The sequence below is a fragment of the Pithys albifrons genome, chromosome 8, assembly GCF_047495875.1.
Source record: "Pithys albifrons albifrons isolate INPA30051 chromosome 8, PitAlb_v1, whole genome shotgun sequence".
NCBI lineage: Eukaryota > Metazoa > Chordata > Aves > Passeriformes > Thamnophilidae > Pithys > Pithys albifrons.
The window spans coordinates 12075275-12096253 of NC_092465.1; the positions used below are offsets into that span (position 1 = coordinate 12075275).

Here is a 20979-nt window from a genome sequence, read left to right on the forward strand (position 1 = left end):
ACAGCCAGTGAAGAGCACAAGGCATTGCTTTAGTTTGCTGTTTGTTTTTCACAGAGCTGGATGCCTGAGCAGAGCAGCTGCTGGAGGAAAATTTCTTATGCTGTCACAACAGATCTGCATCTATGAACCTTCAAGCCCCATTCACCTCACACACAAAAAGCAGCAGCTCGTAGCACCTTTGTCTTCTCTCCCAAGATCACAATGGCACAGCCACCTTCTCTTCATTACCTCCGGGGCAGCTTTGACAAGGCAAGGCATAGGTACAGTAAGTGTAACAGATTAATTTATCCAAACAGCAAGTGACTTTCACAGCCACACAAAGCTGCTGCTTTCCGGAAAGTTTCCAATTACTTTCCAGCACAGTGATTTTCTTCACATCAATTCATGCTCAAAGCCAGCTGTGGACTGTTTGTACAGTCGTATCTTTCAATCAAGGTACCTTCAGCCAGCCTGGCTGTTCAAAAAGGTTAGAGAACAATAAATACACGTAAAAGGTCTGATATTGAGCATCAAGCTTGTGTTTGGCTGATTGTTCCATTTGTCAGATTCAGGGTTTTTCTAGGTATCACAGGAAGCACCTGCCTGCCAGGCTCCAAGTAATCATGGCCTGTTTCCTCTGAACCAGGCAAACTGTCCCCAGAAGAAGGTCCATAAATAATCACCAGGCACTGAGTTATGAGCAAGACGTGTACTTGGTGCTGTGGCCCTGTCCTAAACAGCCTGTGGTCAGAAGCAGGTTGTCTGGAACAGCCTTCCATGGGAAGAGACAGTGGGATGGTTGAACCTGTCAGACTAGACAGAGGTTGTGCTTCCAACATGTGTTCTTCTTGTCTGCATCCGGTGTGTGCACAGCTGCCTGCCTGTAAATTACAGGTGTGGAAACAGAGCACGAGCATGGAACAATCCCTGCGGCCCTGGAGAGCCCACCATGTGGGGTGAGGCAGCACAGGGAGGGCTAGGGGTGCCAGCACACTGACAAGGCAGTAGATTTCCATAATCCTCAGGCACCCTTCTGAACTGGACAATCCCACCACTCCTGGGAAGTTCCAGGTCTTTCAGCGTCACATGTACATATCCTACTTGGCAGCCATGGAGATTAGTTGTGCTGTATTTTTCCATTTCTGATTAACAGACAAAATACTATTATAACCCAGGGTACTTGGCAACAGGGTTGTCTGCAAGCCAAGAAAGCAATTATTTGTTCCAAACTGGCTGTCCAAGGACTCTGTAATATTTTTATGCCTCTCATTGTCAAGACTGACAAAGTACTAAGATTACTTTTCAAGACTCCTGCCCATTGAACTTACTCAGCTAGTACAAACAGACCTTTCTGGAAGTACCACGTCAGGGGGGAAAAAGAGAAGGTTGGTCACTCCCTTAACTTATCAGAACTCAAAAGTGACCTTTAACAGGAATTTAGTATAAGCCTTACTGGTAACCTACCAGGACAACAAAAGGCAGTCTTTATTTATAGACATCAGGTAGTTTTGAGTTGTGAAGGCAGACACACAAGAAGACAAAACACTGAATTAAGAGCCCCCTGTGAGCTCAGGTCCCAAGAAAAGAAAGAATAGCTCCTTTAGGAGTCACGAGACTGGGTGGGAAAGCCTGGAAAAAACGTGAGATGAAGAGCAAATGCTTTAGAGGGCAGAGACTTCTTTGGTGAATAGAGATCTTCTCCTTTATGGAGTTCTTGTACATTCCTGGTTGTCCTTAACACAGGTGCAAATGAGGAAGGAGTGTTCAGTGTGCGTCTCCACTCTGTGATCAGGAACACATCTGAAATGGAGCCCCAGCTTTGGTGTGGCAGCAGGAAGCTGGTGTAGCTGTCATTGGCGACTGAGAGATTGAACTCGGCACATCCCAAATCCTGAAAAGAGCTCCAAGATCATCTTGGATCTCCTGCCTTCACTGCATATGAATTTGTAATGCAGCAAAAGTCCCAGGAAGGCAGATCTCCAGCAGGAGATGCTGGTGAATCTTGCACTCTCTTTCTTGTCCCTGACGTGTTCAAAGGAAAATTAATTTAAATCTTTCTCAAAGATCCCTTCAGGGCTCATGGATGAGGCAGCTGTAGTGACTTTCATTTTGGGATGTCAGCCGTGTCCCCTCTCAAATGCATGCTGGGGAACTGGGTGAGATTCAGCTAGAATTAGGTTGACATTCTCTGACTTGAAATTGGAAAAAACTTGGAACCAAAAGCAAAGGCGGAAGATGTCCTCCCAGAGATCAAATAAATATTCAAAACTCTCACTGTCATTGCTGAGGGACCTGTCACTTTTGCTCATGAAGGAGCAAAAAGTTTTACTGATCAGGCAGGCAAAGAAACTGCCTTGTATCTGCTGGTGAATATGATTGGAGACAGGTACGAGCATTACTTAAAAAAATACTTTGACAATAACACTGTACAGTCCAAAGGAAAACATCTCCCTCTGGAAGCTGAAGGTGATCCACTAAGGGAAACCTTTCTACAACATGATGGAAAAGTTGAGTGATAGGAACACAAGAGTTCCTGTTCTTCAACAGACATGGAAGAACACTCTGAAGGAATCGGAACACAGGCAAAGCATCCTCCAGGTTTGAGGAGTTACACGGATGAAAAACGTTGAAAAGTTTGCATTAGGCTCTAGATTCATTAGCAGCATTAATGATAATGTGCAACTCTCCAGTTCAAGTCCTGCCCCAGTGTGATCTCCAGTGCAGGCTTTGCATCCATGAGAAATTATCTTGGCTGCAAATGTGAAGACCCAGTCTGCAAACTGGGTAGACCTTGGGAAGGTTCTCTGCATAGAATCAGGCACAGCAACCCTTTGTTTCAGTGGCAGTGGAGCCCCAGGTGGTTCTGAACCCTTCCCTCCTGGTGCAGGAACTTCCCTTGCAGTGCCAGTTACATCCTTGGGAGTACCTGCATCAAACATCTCTCTGGGTATTGTGGGCAGGGCTGGCAGATGGGAGTAGCAAGCCTGGAGGTCACAAAAAATTTACAGACCAGATCCCATGACTGATGCCAGGGGTAACGAAACCATGCAAAGAGCACAAGGCCTTTACAGCCTTGGACCCTTTCACAGGGGCTGAAATCTGGTCTTTTTCTTCCCTCAAGGCTTTCTGCAGTCCCTGCTGAAGTCTTCAACAGGCTGTGGTGGTTGTTAAGAGTTGAGAGAGGTCTGTGAGAGCTGCACAGGGCCCTGGGAGCCAGCAGAGCACCCTTGCAGAGCTCAGGCTCTGACATTTTCCCCAACAGAAGCAGGTTAGACCTGCCTGTAGCGTGAACAGGCAGGAGGAACAGGTATTCAGACAAGGTGTGTATTCCCCCTTTTTTCAGGAAAAGCCTGGTTTTAGGACAGCCATGTTCTCCTTGGGCACAGCAAGCCACCGGTGACAACTGACCTCTGCAAGCCAGAAGTGCTGCAGCTGGAAGTGACAATAAACAGGCAGTGAAACCTGCCAGGAGATGATGCCCATCTTACCTAACTCATGCCTGACCCACAACATGCAGACAGGAGATATATACCATATAGGACTCTTCCAAAATCAAACACTGGTTTCACAACACTCCATGAAATCAGCAGGGAGGAGGCTCTGAACAGTCCCTACACACCTCAGTAAAGCTGCACCACAGCACCCAGCAACAGGCAGTTCTTTAATGAGGAAGAGGGACTGCAGGTGAGTAAGGGGTCAGTGTCCACAGAAACTCCTGGAGTCATCCACGTTCACTTTCTGCTCTCCTTAAATGCCTTGGTGTGTAAAACTGGCTGAAAAACTTGAGTGAGGCTCTATAGTACAGAAGTTCTCACTTTGCAGTGAAATGAAGACACATTATTTACTCAGGGAGAAAATCCTTGGCAACCCTAACAAAATAGGAAACAGTTAAATTATTGCAAGAAAATTCAAAATTTACCACATAGTGTTATGGCTCAGAGAACACTCAAAGCTGGCACTGGAGGGAGAGGAGGAAGCCTCCCTCCACACACTGGCACAGCATGTGAGGGGACTGTGTGATGCACCAGACTGGGAGAAAACACTGCTGAAAAATAAAGGTTGTTTCCTTGATCCTATTCACTGCACAGAGGTGTTTGCTGGCACCAGAAAAGGGCAGCCTAGAGATGATAACATGTCCTTTAACAAGTGCCAGTTTAAAGAGGTGGCTGTACGCTGGCTGCAGTTAAACAATTCCAGCAGGCAGAGCCCAGTTCAAAGCCAGCCCCAAGGTCCACTCTGCTTCCTGTGCCACGGAGCTCTGCTCAGCCCTGCTTCCCAAACCACCTTGGGTCAGCCCTTTCATTGATCTGCTGGGCTTGAATAGGCAGTGCTGTTAATAAGGAGCAGTTAATTATTTAAGTGTCCTTTTCACTGAAATAAAAATCCCCACAGAAATTACGTCAAGGTGCAAAAAAACCCCAAACAAACAGACGAGTGAATACAATGATGATCCAAGAGAGTGCTCTCTGGAACACACTTAAGGCTGAAGTGGCTCAGTGAACAGCCATGTTGGCTGTTGAGTCACTCTGCAGTGCTGCTCTGACTCACTCCCCTCACAGCTGCCAGGGCTGTGCAGTCCCTTCAATACCACTCAATTGTTAAGAGTTCAAGTGCATCTGATTCATCATGAGCCATCAAACCTCTGCAGTCCTTGGAGTTCATTGCCATTCCCTGCTGGCTAACCCGCTCCTGGTTCCTCTGGGAAAGGGAAGGGTCAAGGAAGAGACACCTCCCCATCCTTCTGTGTTTTTCCTTCTTCCCTCTGCTCCCCGCTTGGAGATGGAAACACAACTTATCTTTTAGGATCAGAGTACAGTGCAGATGTACAGTCAAGACCAGAGGATCCTACAGGCTACCTCTGTGCAGAGGAAGCTACAAAAGCACATCCTGCCCTTCCCTGCTGCAGCCTAGAAGGAGTTGGTGGCTTTCTTTTCCCCTCCCCAGACCCAGCTTGGGAACACACCGTGCAGCCTGGCTCTTGCCAATGATGCTTTTCCAAAGGAAGATGCCAGGCTCTCCCAAAACCTAGGAAAAGGAAACAGCAAGGTATTTGCTAACATGCTCCAGAAACACAACACCAGAGCGTCTCTTTCTCTTCCTCTTCATAGAGCCTTAGACAGAAGGATCCCACACCTTGCACCTCTGAAGCCCTAAGTAAAAGACTTGCTCTTCCAGTTGCCCTCCCACAGTCCCTGCACCTATGGCACAGTGCTGCTCCATCTCCACCAGCTGCTCCACAAGTGCTGCTCCATCTCCACCAGCTGCTCCACAAGTGCTGCTCCATCTCCACCAGCTCTCAGAAACCACCAAGAGAGGGAAGAGCTGGCAGATGTGGGATACTGAAAACCTCCATGAGGCACGTGGGATCCTGTGGCAGGAAGCAGACCTGTTGCTGACCAAATGCAACTGGAGCACCTGGGACAAAAGCCAGCACAGAGCCTTAACGAACAACTGCCCTGCAACCAGAAACCTGCCCTTCCACATGGCCTCACATCCCAGTTTCACATGCCAGGAAACCTCCAGCCTGAGACACCCCAAACTGATGCTCAGGAAACCTTTTTGTAATTCCCCTACTCCCACACATTTCCTGTGTGACCTTGATCTGCACAGCTGTGTCTCAGAGCCTTAGGGTGTTGTTTCACCCCACATCTCTGGTTTTGGCAGTAGAACTGATTGAAGCTCCTTCCTTCCTCCCACCTCCACAGGGTTAAATCGAGAAAGGAGCAAACAGCAGCACAGGGCAAGAACCAGGAAGTACTCTGAAAGCTGGTCTCACTGTCACAGGACTCAGGAAGTTACTCCCTCATTTTCTTCACCTGTGAAAGAGGGATATTACCATCTGGCTATAACTTAGATGCCAATATATCAGAACAGGCTCCCAGGAAGGGAAGCAAATAACAGCATATGATCAGACAACAGACAAAGGTACCACATGGCCAAAATCAAATAACAGCTTTTATTGGCCAAAATAATCAAGAAACCATTTTCTTCCAATAAACAAATCAACCCCCTAACTGAAACAGCGGTAAATCTTTGCTAACAGACAAACTCTAGCAAACCCCACATGAACCTGACTGTTCATGTTCGTCTCTGGAAGCATTCCTCCTCCTAAAGAAGTTAGCTGTTCTCTTTAACACTCCTGCACCACCAAAAGTAGGGGAATGGAAACACTTGAAGTCATTCAGGACAAGAGAACAAGCACACTGGGAGCCATGAGTCTGTTCACTTACACAGATGAAAGAGGCTGTTGGTGTTTGCCAACACCGTACATGCAATTACCTGAAACTAGTGATTTCCCCTTTTCTCAGGATATAAACATTTTACTACATGATCTATAGTTCTGGGGTTTTTTAATCCCAGGACACAGGTACAGTTGTGGCCTGTACAGGTTGTCACAACTCAGATACTTCTCTATTCAGAAATCTTTAAAGTTAAAAAGAGCATAAAAAAAATCGGTTACACTGAGTTCTCAAGGCAAATGATCCTACTAAAACTCAGCATTTACTCATGTCAGTAAAAAAAACACCAGAGAAAGCAGGTGTTTGAGAAAACCTTGCTTTCCATGGGAACTGAAATTCTGGAGGAAAGATAAAAATGAGAGAAACAGAGAGAAAGAGATGAGCCAGACACCAGTTCCAACGGAAGAATTCTCAAGAATATTTTCACTAATTTCTCAATTAAGGGGGATTTATTAACAGAAACCATTTAAAAAGACCTGGTTAATAAACAGTTACGCAAATCTGTCCAATTTAAGAAACAAAAAGGCAAAAAAGAAATCAGTGTCTTAAAAAAAAGTAGATATTTACACACCGTGTTTTTCAAACCATCCTGTGTCTTTGCAGTGAGCTGTGTGAGCAGCCACAGCCACAGCACGTCCCTGCCAGAGCAGGGAAGCAGCACTACAGAACTAACGGGCACCTCAGCTCAGCGGCGTTACTGAGCTGCTGCTGTGCGATCAACGGCACTGTGCTCTGACAGAGGAATTCCACAGGAAACAGAGAGCCTCCTGCCCTAATCTAGACATCGTTTTACAAAACATCTAACACCTGGACCACAACTTTTGTAAGAAAATAGAGAGCAGCTTTGAGCTGCAGTTCTTCTAACTACTGTAGGAAGGCTTCACTAGATACTTCCTAAATTGGCAACCATCTGAGGTAATGGACGATGCTGCTAAAATGAGCATCCTTCATTTCTCTCCTCCCACACCAGCTGTTGCCTCCTTATTGAGTCCTCGGATCGACAAGTCATACACCACTTCCTCGATTTTCTTGACATCGTATTTCAGGCCATCGTAGCGTTTCCTCAGGGAGTCGTTCTTCAGGTTGAGGAGGCGGAATCCCGAATCCAGCTCGTTGATAAAGGCTGAGATGCGCAGAGGGCGGGAATAGTCACCAGCTGTGACACTGTTCACTGCCAGCCTGGCCTGGGACAGGAGACAGAGGAGTGTTGGCAGAGCTCCCACCCCAGTCACATCCCCATCCCCACCAGTCACAGCACCAGTGAAGCACCCGTGTTCCACAGTCACATTATTTATACTCAGATCTTCCTTTTTGTGCACAACAATTCTGGATTTTTGATCATATGACTAGCTTAAATCTTCAAAGTATCAGTGAGGAACATGCAGAGAAGCACCTTGCCTGAAGTTTAGATCAAGCTATTGTGTATGAGAACTTTCAGGAACAACTCGGGAAAGCCAAACAACCCATTATTTGGGGTTTTAGGTCAGTTTCAATCCAAAGACATGCATGAGTGTGGTCCTTACCAGCTCACTGGCCAGAGTTAATACACCAGAGAGATAGTCCTCAATGTCCAGGTGAAAGCCCCGCTCTCGATCAGCTTCAACTGAGACACAAACAGAGCAGCAATCAGGTGGTGTCAGCATGAGCAAACCCAGCCAGCTGAAATTGCATTTGTCTACTGCAGGTTATTTGGAATATCAAATTTATGAAATATCATTACAAAACAAAAGCCAGTATTTTCCTGTATGTGATGTAATAACTGACTTTCCTCAGCATTTTTATTCAGCATCTTGGACATCCTCAACTGGACGTGCAACAGGTTATAATCAATCCAACAGAATAAATGAAATTACAGCAATATACGGGATATATTTTCCTTATTTTTTTCAAATCTTTTGCTCTGCAAGGACACAATTCTTCTATGACAAAGAATTTAATGTTTCTCACCCTCTTTAAAGAGCAAAAGGAAAACTTAAAAAATAAGCTCACATCTTTGTGTTACTCTTTTGGTAGGTTTACACAGTTTGAATGGATGGCCTTCATAACAAAGAACTATCAATGAACAAATACTTCTGTTCACATAAAGTCTGCCAACTTCCATCATCTAAGAATTTGTTGTTTACATAATGAAATCAAATACCAGATAAAACTCTAGAACCGGTTGCTTGGGAAGAAATTAATTCTGCTGTTTCCCTACAATGTCTAAGAAGGTCACAAGCTTTTTCTCTTTGGTTACAACATCAACTTACTCCCAAGTATTTCTGCAACAGCTTCTCGGGTCACTAATGTTTCTGACTCCAAGTAGACCACGAATGCTGCCAGAAACACCAACCGCTGAAGCACAAACCTCCAGTGCTCATGAAATCTGCAGAAGAAACACCAAGTTGAGCTATAAATAAGTAATGTTTGTTACTGGAGTGTTAGACAACAAGCACACGCTGTGTGTGTGTTCTGTTTTCTACCTTTACACAGCATTTATCAGCATTCTTGGCTTGGCAAAATGACCCAGCTGAAAACCACCTCCTTGGTGCTCCAGAACTCCAGCCCCAGGTAACCACACTGGACACGGGCATTTCCTCGCCTCTCTCGCACACCTAACTCAGCTCCCAGAGTTTTCCAGGTTGTGGTGCCCACAGTCAGCCAAGGCTTTCCCTCCCACCTTCCCTCAGCAGATCTGAGATGACAAGATCCGTGTTCTTTGAAATGTTCCTGCCAGACACTTTCCCCTTCTGACAGCAACAAAACACAAAGGTGGCAACTTCATTTAATGTCTGCAGAACCAAACAGCCATTTCATGACAGATTTAGAGCTCTGCTTCCAGAAAAGTCAGAAACTGAACAACTTAACTGAAATTAGTGGAGCAGCAAATGCTCAGCTCCCAGGCACAAGGGCAGCTCCAACAGATAGTCAGTTTCTTAAGCTTTCCTTTTCTTTTTTAAGAAAGTTTCTAGAAAAATAATTTAATACTGAGTATTTTTAGTGAAAAGTTACAGCATTTGAGCAACAGCATTTTTTTATCTATGCTGACAAAAACCTCACACCTGTCTACCACAATTTACTTTTCAAACAGAAAGCAGCATTCAGCCCATACACCTTTAGGTCACTATTCCAAAGTAATGATGCCAAATGCCCAGGTAATTCCCATCTATGTCTGTGTCTGGCTGTGTGTGATATGACACACCTGTAATACTGATCAGCAGGAAACTTGGTCTTCAGAGACTCCATCTGTGTCCTCACTGTACTAAAGTGCTCACGAGCCTTCTGGCATTTCTTTGGGACTGAAAAAGAACAGCACAGCATTTGGGGAATGAGTAAATTCAGGAAATGGATATTTGACAGGGAACAGCAGTTTGTAAACAGAGCTTTCTAGTGCAGACAGTGCTATTTACGGTCCTTTGTTGTCCAAGATAAGCTTCTAACCCTTAGAATCAATATAAGAAATACTCCTTGTCACACAGAATCATAGAATCAATTGGGTTGGAAAAGACCTCCAAGATCATCAAGTCCAACCCTTGGTCCAACTCCAGTCCATTTACTAGATCATGGCACTCAGTGTCACGTCCAATCTCAGTTTAAAAACCTCCAGGGATGGTGAATCCACCACCTCTCTGGGCAGCCCATTCCAATGCCTGATTACTCTCTCTGGAAAGCTTTTCTGATCTCCAACTTAAATTTCCCCTGGCAGAGCTTAAGCCTGTGCCCCCTTGTCCTATTGCTGACTGCCTGGGAGAAGAGACCAACCCCCCACCTGGCTAGAACTGCCCTTCAGGTAGTTCTAGACAGTGATGAGGTCACCTCTGAGCCTCCTCTTCTCCAGGCTAAACAACCCCAGCTCCCTCAGCCTCTCCCCATAGGATTTGTGCTCCAGTCCCTTCACCAGCCTTGTTGCTCTTCTCTGGACCCGCTCCAGCACCTCAATATCCTTTCTGAACTGAGGGGCCCAGAACTGAACACAGTGCTCAAGGTGTGGCCTCACCAAGGCAGAGTACAGGGGAAGGGTCACTGCCCTGGTCCTGCTGGCCACGCTATTTTTGATACAGGACAGGATCCCATTGGCCTTCTTGGCCACCTGGGCACACTGTTGGCTCATGTTGAGCTTCCTGTCCCTCAGTCCCCCCAGGTCCCTTTCTGCCTGGCTGCTCCCCAGCCACTCTGTGCTCAGCCTGTAGCGCTGCAGGGGGTTGGTGTGGCCAAAGGGCTGGACCTGCACTTGGCCTTGTTGAACTTCATCCCATTGGAATCAGCCCATCTCTCAAGTCTGTCCAGATCCCTCTGCAGAGCCCTCCTGCACCATGAGCCACAGAGGTAAAGGAGAAAGACTCCTGAGTTCCAGGCTGCTCTGGGCCATCCAACTTGTACAGTCAAAGGAAAAGCAATTTTATTTCCTCCATATTAAAATCTTATCCTATTTTGTTCTTATCAATCAGAGTTAGGTTATGTGAGGTGCAACATCCCTCCAGCAAACTGCATTTCCTGCTCTTTAATGATGTATTTGAAGAAACTGGGTTCCAGCCTGTCCAGTGTGTGCCACAGCTCTGCAGAGCCACAGTCTGGTTTCCACACCACCCACTGCCACCTCCTGTTTGCCGGCAGGAGTTGCTGCACCCGCAGCAACAGCAATCAGCCAGAGGAGTCAGACCTGAACTTCTGAACTGCAGCCCTCTCACAAATCCTGGCCATGGCCCAAGGAAGGCCAAGGATCAGCCTGACAGGCTCTCCTGCAGGATTATTCACTCAACATCCACAGAAGGTCAATCTGAAAGCTGTCATGGTTTTTACCAAACAGGCCTTACTAGAAGTCACTTTAGGTGTGTTTATAAAACTTCTTCCAGTTAATAGAACACAGTTTCTGTTAAAAAAGAAAAAGGTGGGGAGAATAGCTTAAAAAAGTAAAAGCTTCAGGCAGCAGAAGGTGGGAGTGCTCTGTGTGGCAGCTGGGATGAAGATGCACGTGAAGCTCACTGAGGGTTACGGGGCTGCCTCCGTTGTGGCTGTCACATGGGCAGGGGGACAGGGTAAGGAACACATTTGCACTTCAGCTTCTACCAAAGGAAACCTGTGACAAAAATAAACAAAGTTAATTGTAAAAGTTTAGACAACAGTGCCCAAGGATAGACACATAACTCCCAAATTCAAACTACATCCTCAGGTGCCAGCTCTGATGTTTTGAAAGCACAGACACTGGGGTGAGTTCCAGGCTCTGGAGCCCCTGCCTGTGACTCTGATGTCAGTGATCAGCTGCCTCTCACTGCCCTGGGCAGCTTCCTCAGCAGTTCTCAGACTCGTTTGGACAGGGAGCCAAGGAAGCTGGTGCAAGGTGACATCTTAAAGGTCCCTGGCTGGTCTGGGGAACTGTCCTCCATCAAACTTCCAACTACCCCATCTCTACTGATGGAGTTCACACCACCCCTGCCCTTAGGACAGATTCCTCGTGCAAACCCCTTACCTGTTCTGCCTCCCTGTTGTCTCCCTGAGTTTCCATCGCTCCCAACTCAGTTGATGATGCAGGAATAAACAAAGCAGTAACCAGGAGGCTGCAGGAGGAAGTAAATCTTCTCCCACTGAGGCTGGCACAGGGGATGGGGAACAACTGGCAGAAGGGCTCCTGTTGGAGCTGCACCAGCTGCAATTCAGGGCAACACAGCTGCAGTCACCCAGCATTGGCTCCTCTGGCACCTGGGAACTTGTAGCAAATAATGGTATTTTTGCCTTTTCACTATTAGTTTATATATTTTATTTATAATTTATTATTTTTATCATTCAATATGGTTTATTAATAGTGATAATAGCTTTCCTTTTATGTTGGAATAAGTAAGTATAAGTCAAAAAACCCTTCACATTACGAAGTACAGCCAGAATTCTGTTGCAATGAGAACAATCCTCTATGTCATAGTTACAGGAGTCACTGTTTAGCCCTTTTTAATTTGCTAAGGAGGAATCATTCTAGTTTCTTAGTGAAAAGAGTTGTTGTAGAAAGCCAAACAGACAGGTAAGGAACTGCACTGCCAAACTATAACCATTATTAAATAAAACTGTAGTCTGAATTTGTGACACCTGACAGGTGCTATTTATGCCCCAACAATGCTTTTGTTAATTTGCATTCTATTATTCTGCTGTAAACCCTTATCAATCTGAACATTTATTAACTTTCTTTGCTATGCTTGTAACTGATGACAAACTGACAGGTCTGCTACCATGTGTTAATTCTTAATTAATTAAGCATGAATTCATTACTTTCCATATTACAAGAATTACAAGCTGAGGCTTTGAGCTTTTGGTTGGGGTTTTTGGAACTTTTCTCAGTTGGATTTGTTCTTTTTTTTTTCTTTAACTATTCCAAATCTCTTCTCAGACTCTGCAAGTTCCAGGACCAGCTCTGTCCAGGAATTAAAGTGACAATACACAGAGTCAGACACAGCCCTTTACTATTAAATGCTGGGAAACAACACCTGAAGTTCAACATCTGTAGGTTTTCCCAGCCTAGAAAACTGAGTGTCTGCTTGTCTGACTTCCAGATTTTCCAAGCAGGTGGATCTTACATTGACAGCACAGTTCAAACCTCAGGTGCTGCAAACACTGATCCCCTCCAGGCCCAGAGGAATCCCAAGCTCCAGCTCCAGCTCCAGCAGGAACGTGCAGCTGAACATCATCAGGCTGAAAACAACCAGTCAGTCCTGCAGGTGAGTAAAGCAGCACCTGGGGAGGCTTGTTCTAATCACCCTCAGAGTGTGGCCTGCCCAAGTTCCTCTCAAGAGTTTCCAGCAATGTCAGAATGGTTGCTGCTTTTCAGGAGATACTGACTAAAAAGACCTCAGCTTTTAAGTCATATATTTAAGTTTATTCCAGTAGTTTCACCAGGAAGCTGAGAAATGGGGGAGCAGAAAAAACACCTTTGACACAGGGCCTGCAGTGCTGCTCTCATGGCCTGGAGGAAATGGGCTGGCCCCAAAACATCCTGTCAAACACCTGAAACAAATCTGGGCTGAAAGGCTGGAACCAGGAGAGGGACAGCCCAAACCTCAAAAACAGCAGAACAATTCCTGCTGCCACCTAAGCATGCATCAAGGGCAGCACCTGCTTTTTCAGCCTTTGCAAAGTCTGTTTGTATTTTGCAACATTAGGTTGATTTTCTATACACACACAGACTCTGTATTGTACAAATCTGACTGAAGTCCAGCCCCATCCCAGTCATAGAATCAGTTGGGTTGGAAGAGACCTCTGAGATCATCAAGTCCAACCCTTAATCCAACCCCACTTTGATTACCAGATCATGGCACTCAGTGCCACGTCCAGTCCCACCTTAAAAACTTCCAGGGATGGTGAATCCACCACCTCTCTGGGCAGCCCATTCCAATGCCTGATTACTCTCTCTGGAAAGAAATTCCTGATATCCAACCTAAACCTCCCCTGGCAGAGCTTCAGCCCGTGCCCTCTTGTCCTACTGTTGGTTGCCTGAGAGAAGAGACCAATCCCCACCTGGCTACAATATCCTTTCAGGTAGTTGTAGAGAGTGATAAGATCTCCCCTGAGCCTCCTCTTCTCCAGACTAAACACCTCCAGGTCTCTCAGCCTTTCCTCACAGGAAACAGACTCAGAATTTTCTGGGATGCAGAGTGAAGGGGTGGGAAGACACTGATAAAAAAGGCCCAACAAGTGATGATGAAACAATCCATGTACGGGCCAGTTACAAGGATACCAAGGGCCGATTCAGCAGCCCAAGGAGTGAACACCTGGAAGAGAAGACATTGCTCTGCACTGAGGCAGAGAACCATGAGATCAGCTCAGATAGTTAAAACTTGGTTGTAATAATGCCAAGGTCATGGGTTCAATCCCCTGTGCGGGCCATTGACTTAGAGTTGGACTCGATGATCCTTGTGGGTCCTTCCAACTCAGAATAGTCTGTGAGTCTGTGATCACCCCAGGAAAGGAGAAAGAACGGTGTTCCCTGGGGCTGACCGGCAGCTGTGCTGCTTATATGTCTCCCAACGCTCCCGCTGCGCCCTCCTGTCCCAGCAGCACTGCGGGAAGGGCCGGCGGAGCGGCCCCACTGCCCCGCCACGGCAGAGCCGCCTCCCGGGGTACCCCCGGCCGGCCCGCCATGCCCGGGGAGGCGGGACGGGACGGGACTCACTGTGCTGGAAGCCGGGCCCCTGGTGCACGCCCTGCAGCAGCGTCAGCATCTCCCGCGCCGTCTGTTCCAGCGCCTGCACCACCTTCCGGATCTCCTGCGGGCACAGCGACCCGTCAGCCCCGGCCCGGCCCGGCCCAGCCCAGCCCAGCCCTGCCCTGCCCTGCCCTGCCCGGCCCGCCCCACCTCTCGGATGTCCTGGTCCTGGCCGAGCGCTCCCTGCAGCGCCGCGAACATGTCGCTCACCGACATGGCGGTACCGCCGCTCCCGCCTGGGCCCTCCCGCCACCACCTCCCTCCGCCGCGGGCTGCCCCGCACCGCCTGAGCGGCCAGAGGGGGCGGCCCGGGCGGGCTGCTCTGCCGAGGGCAGGGAATTGGTGGCCGCGGGGTGGGAGCTGCTGGCCGGGCGTGCCCCGTGTCCGTGTCCGTGTCCCTGTCCGTGTCCGTGTCCCGGTAAGGCGGGGCCGGCCCTGCCGCTCTCCACGAGGACCCCGTTGCTGGGAGACGGCGTCGGGCTGCGCGGCGCCGGCGCGAGGCGGTGACGCACTTCCGGCGGAGCGGCAGCATGGCGGCGGCGGCCATGGCGGCGGAGGCTCCGATGTCCCCGGCGCCGCTCCTGGCGCTGGAGCCGCGGCTGCAGCGCGAGTTCCAGCAGAAGGTGCAGCGGTCCCGCAACAAGCGGGCGGCCAAGGTGAGCGGCGCGGCGGGGCAGGGGCGGCGCGGCGCGGCGGGGCCGGAACCGGCGCGGGCTGACGCGGTCACTGTGCCCGCAGGAGGAGCTGACGCCCGGCGTGGTGTTCGTGGGGCACCTCCCGCGCGGCCTCTGCGAACCGCAGCTCCGAGAGTACTTCGGGCAGTTCGGGACGGTGACGCGGCTGCGCCTCTCCAGGAGTAAGAAGGTGAGTGGGAGTTGCGGGGCCGGGCCGGGCCGGGCCGAGCCGGGCGCTCGCTCCCGCCGCCTGTGCTGGGCCGGGCCGGGCCGGCTCCACCAGCCCCGGCCGCCCTCCCTGCACCGCCGGCCGCCCTGGGCACTATCCGGGGCTCTGCCCGCGCCCCACGCGGCAATCCCGGCAGGGCCGGGGCTGCCCCAACCGCGGCCCCCGAGGCCCCTTTTCCGTCAGTCAGTTCGGTCCCGTGGGGAGCGTTGCCGGAGCGCACCAGTGTAAGATCCAACGTGAAACGTGACGATTCCACTTGCTTGGTGTTCAGTTGTTCTCCTCATTTCTGGATTTGCCCTCGGGGTGTGAAGCTGCTGTATAAGCCTGGTAACAACAACAGAGCAGCAGCAGGGCAGGGCAGGGCAGGTTGGCTTTTTAACGAGTAGGTGCTGGAGAGCAGTTTGTTTTGTGTGTAAATATGTATTTTACAAATTGTGTTATACCAATTTAGGATTAAACCCGGTGTTTTTTCACTATTTCATTGATCATTTTGAGATTATTTGTGTTTAGCTGAAAATGTGCTGATTTTGGAAGAATAAAATAAATTTCATAGAGCTCTTCAGGTACCAAAACATTGTTTCAGGTTTCTCTCTGTTGTTGCTCACAGACTGGAGGCAGCAAAGGCTATGGATTTATAGAGTTTGAGTCTGATGATGTGGCCAAGATTGTTGCAGACACAATGAACAACTACCTGTTTTCTGAAAGACTGCTGAAGTGTAAGTCCTCTGACATGCAAAAGAAATCCAGATATTCCTGCTATTTTTTCAGATTGTTCATAGACCTTTAGGGACCCTGAGATCAGCTCAGCTGGTTAAAACTTGGTTGTAATAATGCCAAGGTCATGGGTTCAATCCCCTGTGTGGGCCATTGACTTAAGAGTTGGACTTGATGATCCTTGTGGGTCCCTCCAACTCAGAATAGTCTGTGAGTCTGTGAATAGTCTGTGTTTTTGTGAAGTTTTGTCCCAAAAGTATTTTCTGTGGGACTGAGCTCTCCTTCCTCCCTTTTTGTCATGTATAAGGAGAATCCTCAGCAGTCTTTTGATCACTGCTGCTGTTTTATCCTCCAGGCTAATAATGCTCATGGTGTGATTGTGTAACATAAGGGGCTTTTGATTAAAAGATTAATGAAATCAGTGAGTTCCTCAGATGTGTGACAGTAATGCTTTGGAGAGGATTATGAGCCATGTGTTGTAAAACAGTTATCTCTGATTTTTCTGGGTGAAACTGAAAAGTGTTCCATCCATCCATCCATCCATCCATCCATCCATCCATCCATCCATCCATCACCAGTTCTCCCACTGCCTGAGTGCTCAGTTACATAGAATTATAGAATCATAGAATCAATTGGGTTGGAAAAGACCTCCAAGATCATCAAGTCCAAGCCTTGGGCCAACTCCAGTCCCTTTACCAGATCATGGCACTCAGTGCCACGGCCAGTCTCAGTTTAAAAACCACCAGGGATGGGGAATCCACCGCCTCTCTGGGCAGCCCATTCCAATGCCTGATTACTCTCTCTGGAAAGAATTTTTTTCTGATCTCCAACTTAAATTTCCCCTGGCAGAGGTTGAGCCCGTGCCCCCTTATCCTATTGCTGAGTGCCTGGGAGAAGAGACCAACCCCCACCTGGCCAGAACTTCCCTTCAGGTAGTTCTGGACAGTGCTGAGGTCACCTCTGAGCCTCCTCTTCTCCAGGCTGAACACCCCCAGCTGAACAGAAGGTGCTTCCCTGGTGCTGTGGCAGTGCCAGGGCCGTCCCAGGGGGTGAGCAGCTCTCTGTGGGTGTGCTTGGCGAGAAGGGGAGCTCTGCCGTGACCTCCTGTCCTGTGTTTGTGGTGCAGGTCAGTTCTTACCTCCCGAGAGGGTCCATGAAAACCTCTTCAAGGACTGCAACAAGATGTTCCGGAAGCCGTCGCGGCCGGCGGTGCGTCGGTACAACCGGGTGCGCTCCCTGCTGGAGAAGGCGCGGATGACGCAGCGCCTGCTGCGGAAGGAGAGGCTGCTGCGGAAGCGGCTGGCTGACAAGGGGCTCGACTACGACTTCCCGGGATTCGTGAGTTTGGCACCTTTTCCATGAGTGTTTTGTGCAAAACATTGTGAGAAATACTCACATTTGCCAATAGAATTTAGAGGGGACAAAGTCGTCAAAGCAGAACTGAACTTTTATTTAACAGATTTGGCCAAACTGGGTGTTTCTGTCTCTGCCCCAAGAGACAGACCCAGAACAAAAAGAAACAGAACTTTTTATACCCTTTCCTATCTGAAAGGTCCCTGCCCCTGTTCCTGTTGGCTGGGAATTGGGGACTCACAGTCTGGCCCAATCACCTCCCTGCCCGAGACCCCCAACCCCCTCCAAAGGCACGAAAAGCCATTAGAAACTAATTCCCCCACCCCCCGTTCTCTTACAATTTGTTTAGCTTCAGCAAGCCCCTGATTCTGTTTCTAACAACGTGTTTCTGGGGTTATGCTAAACATGAGAAAATCACGTGTTCTGTGTGGAACTGGCAAAAGTGCTGGAGCCCCAGAGAGGCTCCCTGGTGTGAAGGGCTGTGTGGAAGCTCCAGGCAGTCAGTGTGGTGCTCTTGCTGGGCTGCCCTCCGTGTACCTGTGGGTTCAGTTGTAGAGAAGTAACTAAGTAACAGCAAAAGGGATATGTTCCTTTTCTATTTTTTGGTACAAGCAGTTGGATATTCTCAGGTCACTGGAGAGCAGCAGGGGCTTTGCCCAAGCCCTGTGGGAGGCTTTGGCAGGGAGGGATTTGAAGGCAGGTCCCAAGCCCAGAGTTCCACCCGTAGCCCCTGGCCACACCCTCTGGGATGTCACCCCTCTGCAGAGGGCTGGGGTCCAGTGCTTGAGCTGTAAGCAGTGCTGTTTGACATGGTGTTTTTTTAAAATGCACAATAGCAGCTTTTCTTGTGTTGCTTTGGGGTTTTTTTGTTCAAACCAGATCACCTCTGTGTCAGTCAGTTTATTACTCTAAATCTGCTGTGACAAACTATGGACTGTTAAGTGACTCTTTGCAACTTCACACAGGGAAGTCTGTAGCAATTCACCTGGTCTGTCTTGCTTCCTAGGCTACACAGGAACTTTGCAAAAAGAGGAAAAAAGTTAAAGCATCCAAGAAAACAAAACCAAACGTTTCTTTGATCAGCCAGGTAAGATGGACCAGTCCTGGTGGTGTCCAATACCACGGCCCACCACTCACACTGGGGCAGGTATTTCAAGTCTGCAAGTGGCATCTTCACCTTGATTTCAAAAACCTTGACGTTGCTTGTTTGGGAGATTTTTGTCCCAGAAGTAGCTCCTTTGAGATGTGTTAACACTCTTGAATGAGGGAGGGTGGTTGAATCCTCTTGGTTCCATGTTCTGCCAGAGTATTCAGCAGGAAGGGCTTCTGCTCAGTGTCCTGTAGCCAACAGTGCCTGTCTCGTGGTGCCCCTGGGCAGTGCTGGGTCTGCTGTCAGACTTGGCTGTTCAGGGCTCACTCTGCTGGGGACAGGCACCCAGACACCACCCACATGGGGCTTTAACCTGGTTCAGAATGGTCTCCTTGCTGGCATCCTGTTACTGGTCTGCACTATGTTACAGTGCCAGCCTGTTTGATAAAAAGGAAGTTGAACTGTTAATGCAGCCTGGTGTGGTGTGCCCCCATTTACATTCTGTGCTGTCCCTTCTACCCTGCGCTCATCCCGTGGTGTAATGGAGAGCGCTCTGGACTCTGAATCCCAAGGACCTGAGTTCGAGTCTCAGTGGGACCGTCCCCTGGCAGTAAATGCCTCCCTGCCATCCCATCCCGTCAGATCTCAGATGCTCAGCAGGGTCAGCCCCGCTCAGTACCGGGGGCTGTGACAGTCCTGAGGACTTCACTGTCACTGTCCAAGCTCGCTCGGCCATGGCACATGGACCTCAGGACTGAAATGGTGGGGCCAGTACTGTGCACACTGTGCCTCACCTAAAACATCCACTGTGCAGGCTGGAAGGGCACACCCACGTGGGGAGAGCCCTGCCCAAATCTTCATTCATGAAGTCTGGCCATACAATACAATATATCAGGCATGGTGTTTGTAAACAAGTGTGAGCTGAGAGCAGCAATGGGTGAAAGGGAAGCTCAGGTCATCAGGACTGGGATTTGAGATAGTCTAAAAAGGTCTGTAAGGTATGAACATTCTGTTTTGTTTCATCACTGTTATGAGTTGGTTGGTTTTTTTATTTTTAATGTTACTAAAATTACTTGTAATAATTGAGACATGGCTGATTGTGAGCAAGACAGGATAACTCATACATTTTAACAGCTAAGTTCTGAGGACCTACTGAGGTAACAAAGCTGAGATGTTTCAGCTGTGCTGTGGGCTTGAATGTGGCATTTCTGTGTGTCAGTCTCAAATATATTTCCCCTCTGTCACCCTAAGGTTTTTCCTCTTGGCTTTCTTGGTACTTTGAGTCAGGAGATACAAAGTTTAGAAAGTAAATGTGCATAATGACATGTTAGCAAGTGTGAATTAATTTACATTTGCCATTCACCCAGACTGTGACGAAGATGACACTTTTTTATGAAGAAATAATATCTAAAAAAATAGCTGGTTCTAAAAAGAGAACAATTTTCTTTAACATGAGGAAATTCTGAAGGACAACTGGACTGAGGTGCCTTGTGGTACCCCAGGAGCAGCAACATCTTTCTCGGGCAGGTGGCTTTGCAGTCAATCGTGTTTTTCTGATCTCTTCAGGATCCCACTCCAGTCTGTACTCCTGCAGTGCTCGAGCGCCGGAAAGCTGCTCAGGTGGATGATGATGCAGAGGATGATGAAGTAACTTTCCGACTCCCCCCTGCCAGTGTTAACAATGCTGTGCAGAGGCCAAAGAAGCTGCCAAGGAAAAGACCAAACCTGAAGATACAGTAATAAAATTTCGGAGTTGTAGCCATGTTTTCCCTCAACTTAAAAGCTATTGAGGTGGAGCTTCTTGCAGTTCTGGTGCCCTGGCTTTATTCAAGGACTCTGCTCACAAATCCTCCCCCTCTGGTGTAGGTATCAGGGGACCTGTGATCTTCTCTGCCTTTGAAGATTTTCTTGACTTTATGCTGGTAAGTGCCCATGCTGTGACATGGCTACAGTCATGCCAGAACCTTCAGTTAATTCTGTACCTTGTCTCTGGTGCTCACTGTGTGGAAAGAAAATACGAGGCTGTTCATTCACAGCTTGCTGATGAAAGCACGTGTATCTTAGATTTATAATTAATGTCAGGTTATTAAAAATGAATTAACCATTTTTCAACTTTGTTGGCTCTGGTGGTGGTTCTTCTGTTTAAGTAAGTGTCTGTGTTTCATGTGAGTTCTCACATATTTGAACAAATACAGGGTGAGGGATTTTTTTCCTTAAGGAAGACATCCCATGATTTTCATCTCCTGTTTGTGATCAGTCAAGATCTGCCTGTACTGTCCAGGGCAGAGGCAGAATACTACACTGGCTGAGCAAGCCAGATCCTTTGAGCAATGCCAGGGAAACTGCCTTTGCCAGAATGTGGAGTGGTTGCAGGGGGCTTGGAAAGGCCTGGGATTAGGAAGATGGGGAGAAAAACAGTCAGATGACTGAAGTCACTTGCATTCGTGACTCTCATTCCTTCCCCTATGCAGCCAAAGATTTGTGTTTGAGTGGTTGCTGCTGTGGAGGACACGGGGTTGGGGCTGGTGGCTCAGCCA

The 20979-nt window shown here is 48.3% G+C and overlaps 2 protein-coding genes across 2 annotated transcripts; one reads left to right on the forward strand and one right to left on the reverse strand.

Annotated features, from left to right (window-relative positions):
- Nucleotides 1-5916: 5916 nt before the first annotated feature.
- TSN (translin) lies at nt 5917-14818 on the reverse strand. The gene is made up of 6 exons (XM_071562013.1): nt 14533-14818; nt 14350-14443; nt 9400-9496; nt 8468-8583; nt 7742-7821; nt 5917-7402 (listed from the first exon to the last, which is right to left on the reverse strand). Exons 1-6 carry the CDS (start codon nt 14596-14598, stop codon nt 7166-7168), a joined length of 690 nt encoding a protein of 229 aa, XP_071418114.1. The 5' UTR covers nt 14599-14818; the 3' UTR covers nt 5917-7165.
- Nucleotides 14819-14873: 55 nt separating this feature from the next.
- On the forward strand, nt 14874-20548 carry NIFK (nucleolar protein interacting with the FHA domain of MKI67). The gene is made up of 6 exons (XM_071562012.1): nt 14874-15038; nt 15121-15246; nt 15893-16001; nt 17126-17337; nt 18359-18439; nt 20009-20548. Exons 1-6 carry the CDS (start codon nt 14913-14915, stop codon nt 20180-20182), a joined length of 828 nt encoding a protein of 275 aa, XP_071418113.1. The 5' UTR covers nt 14874-14912; the 3' UTR covers nt 20183-20548.
- Nucleotides 20549-20979: the final 431 nt, after the last annotated feature.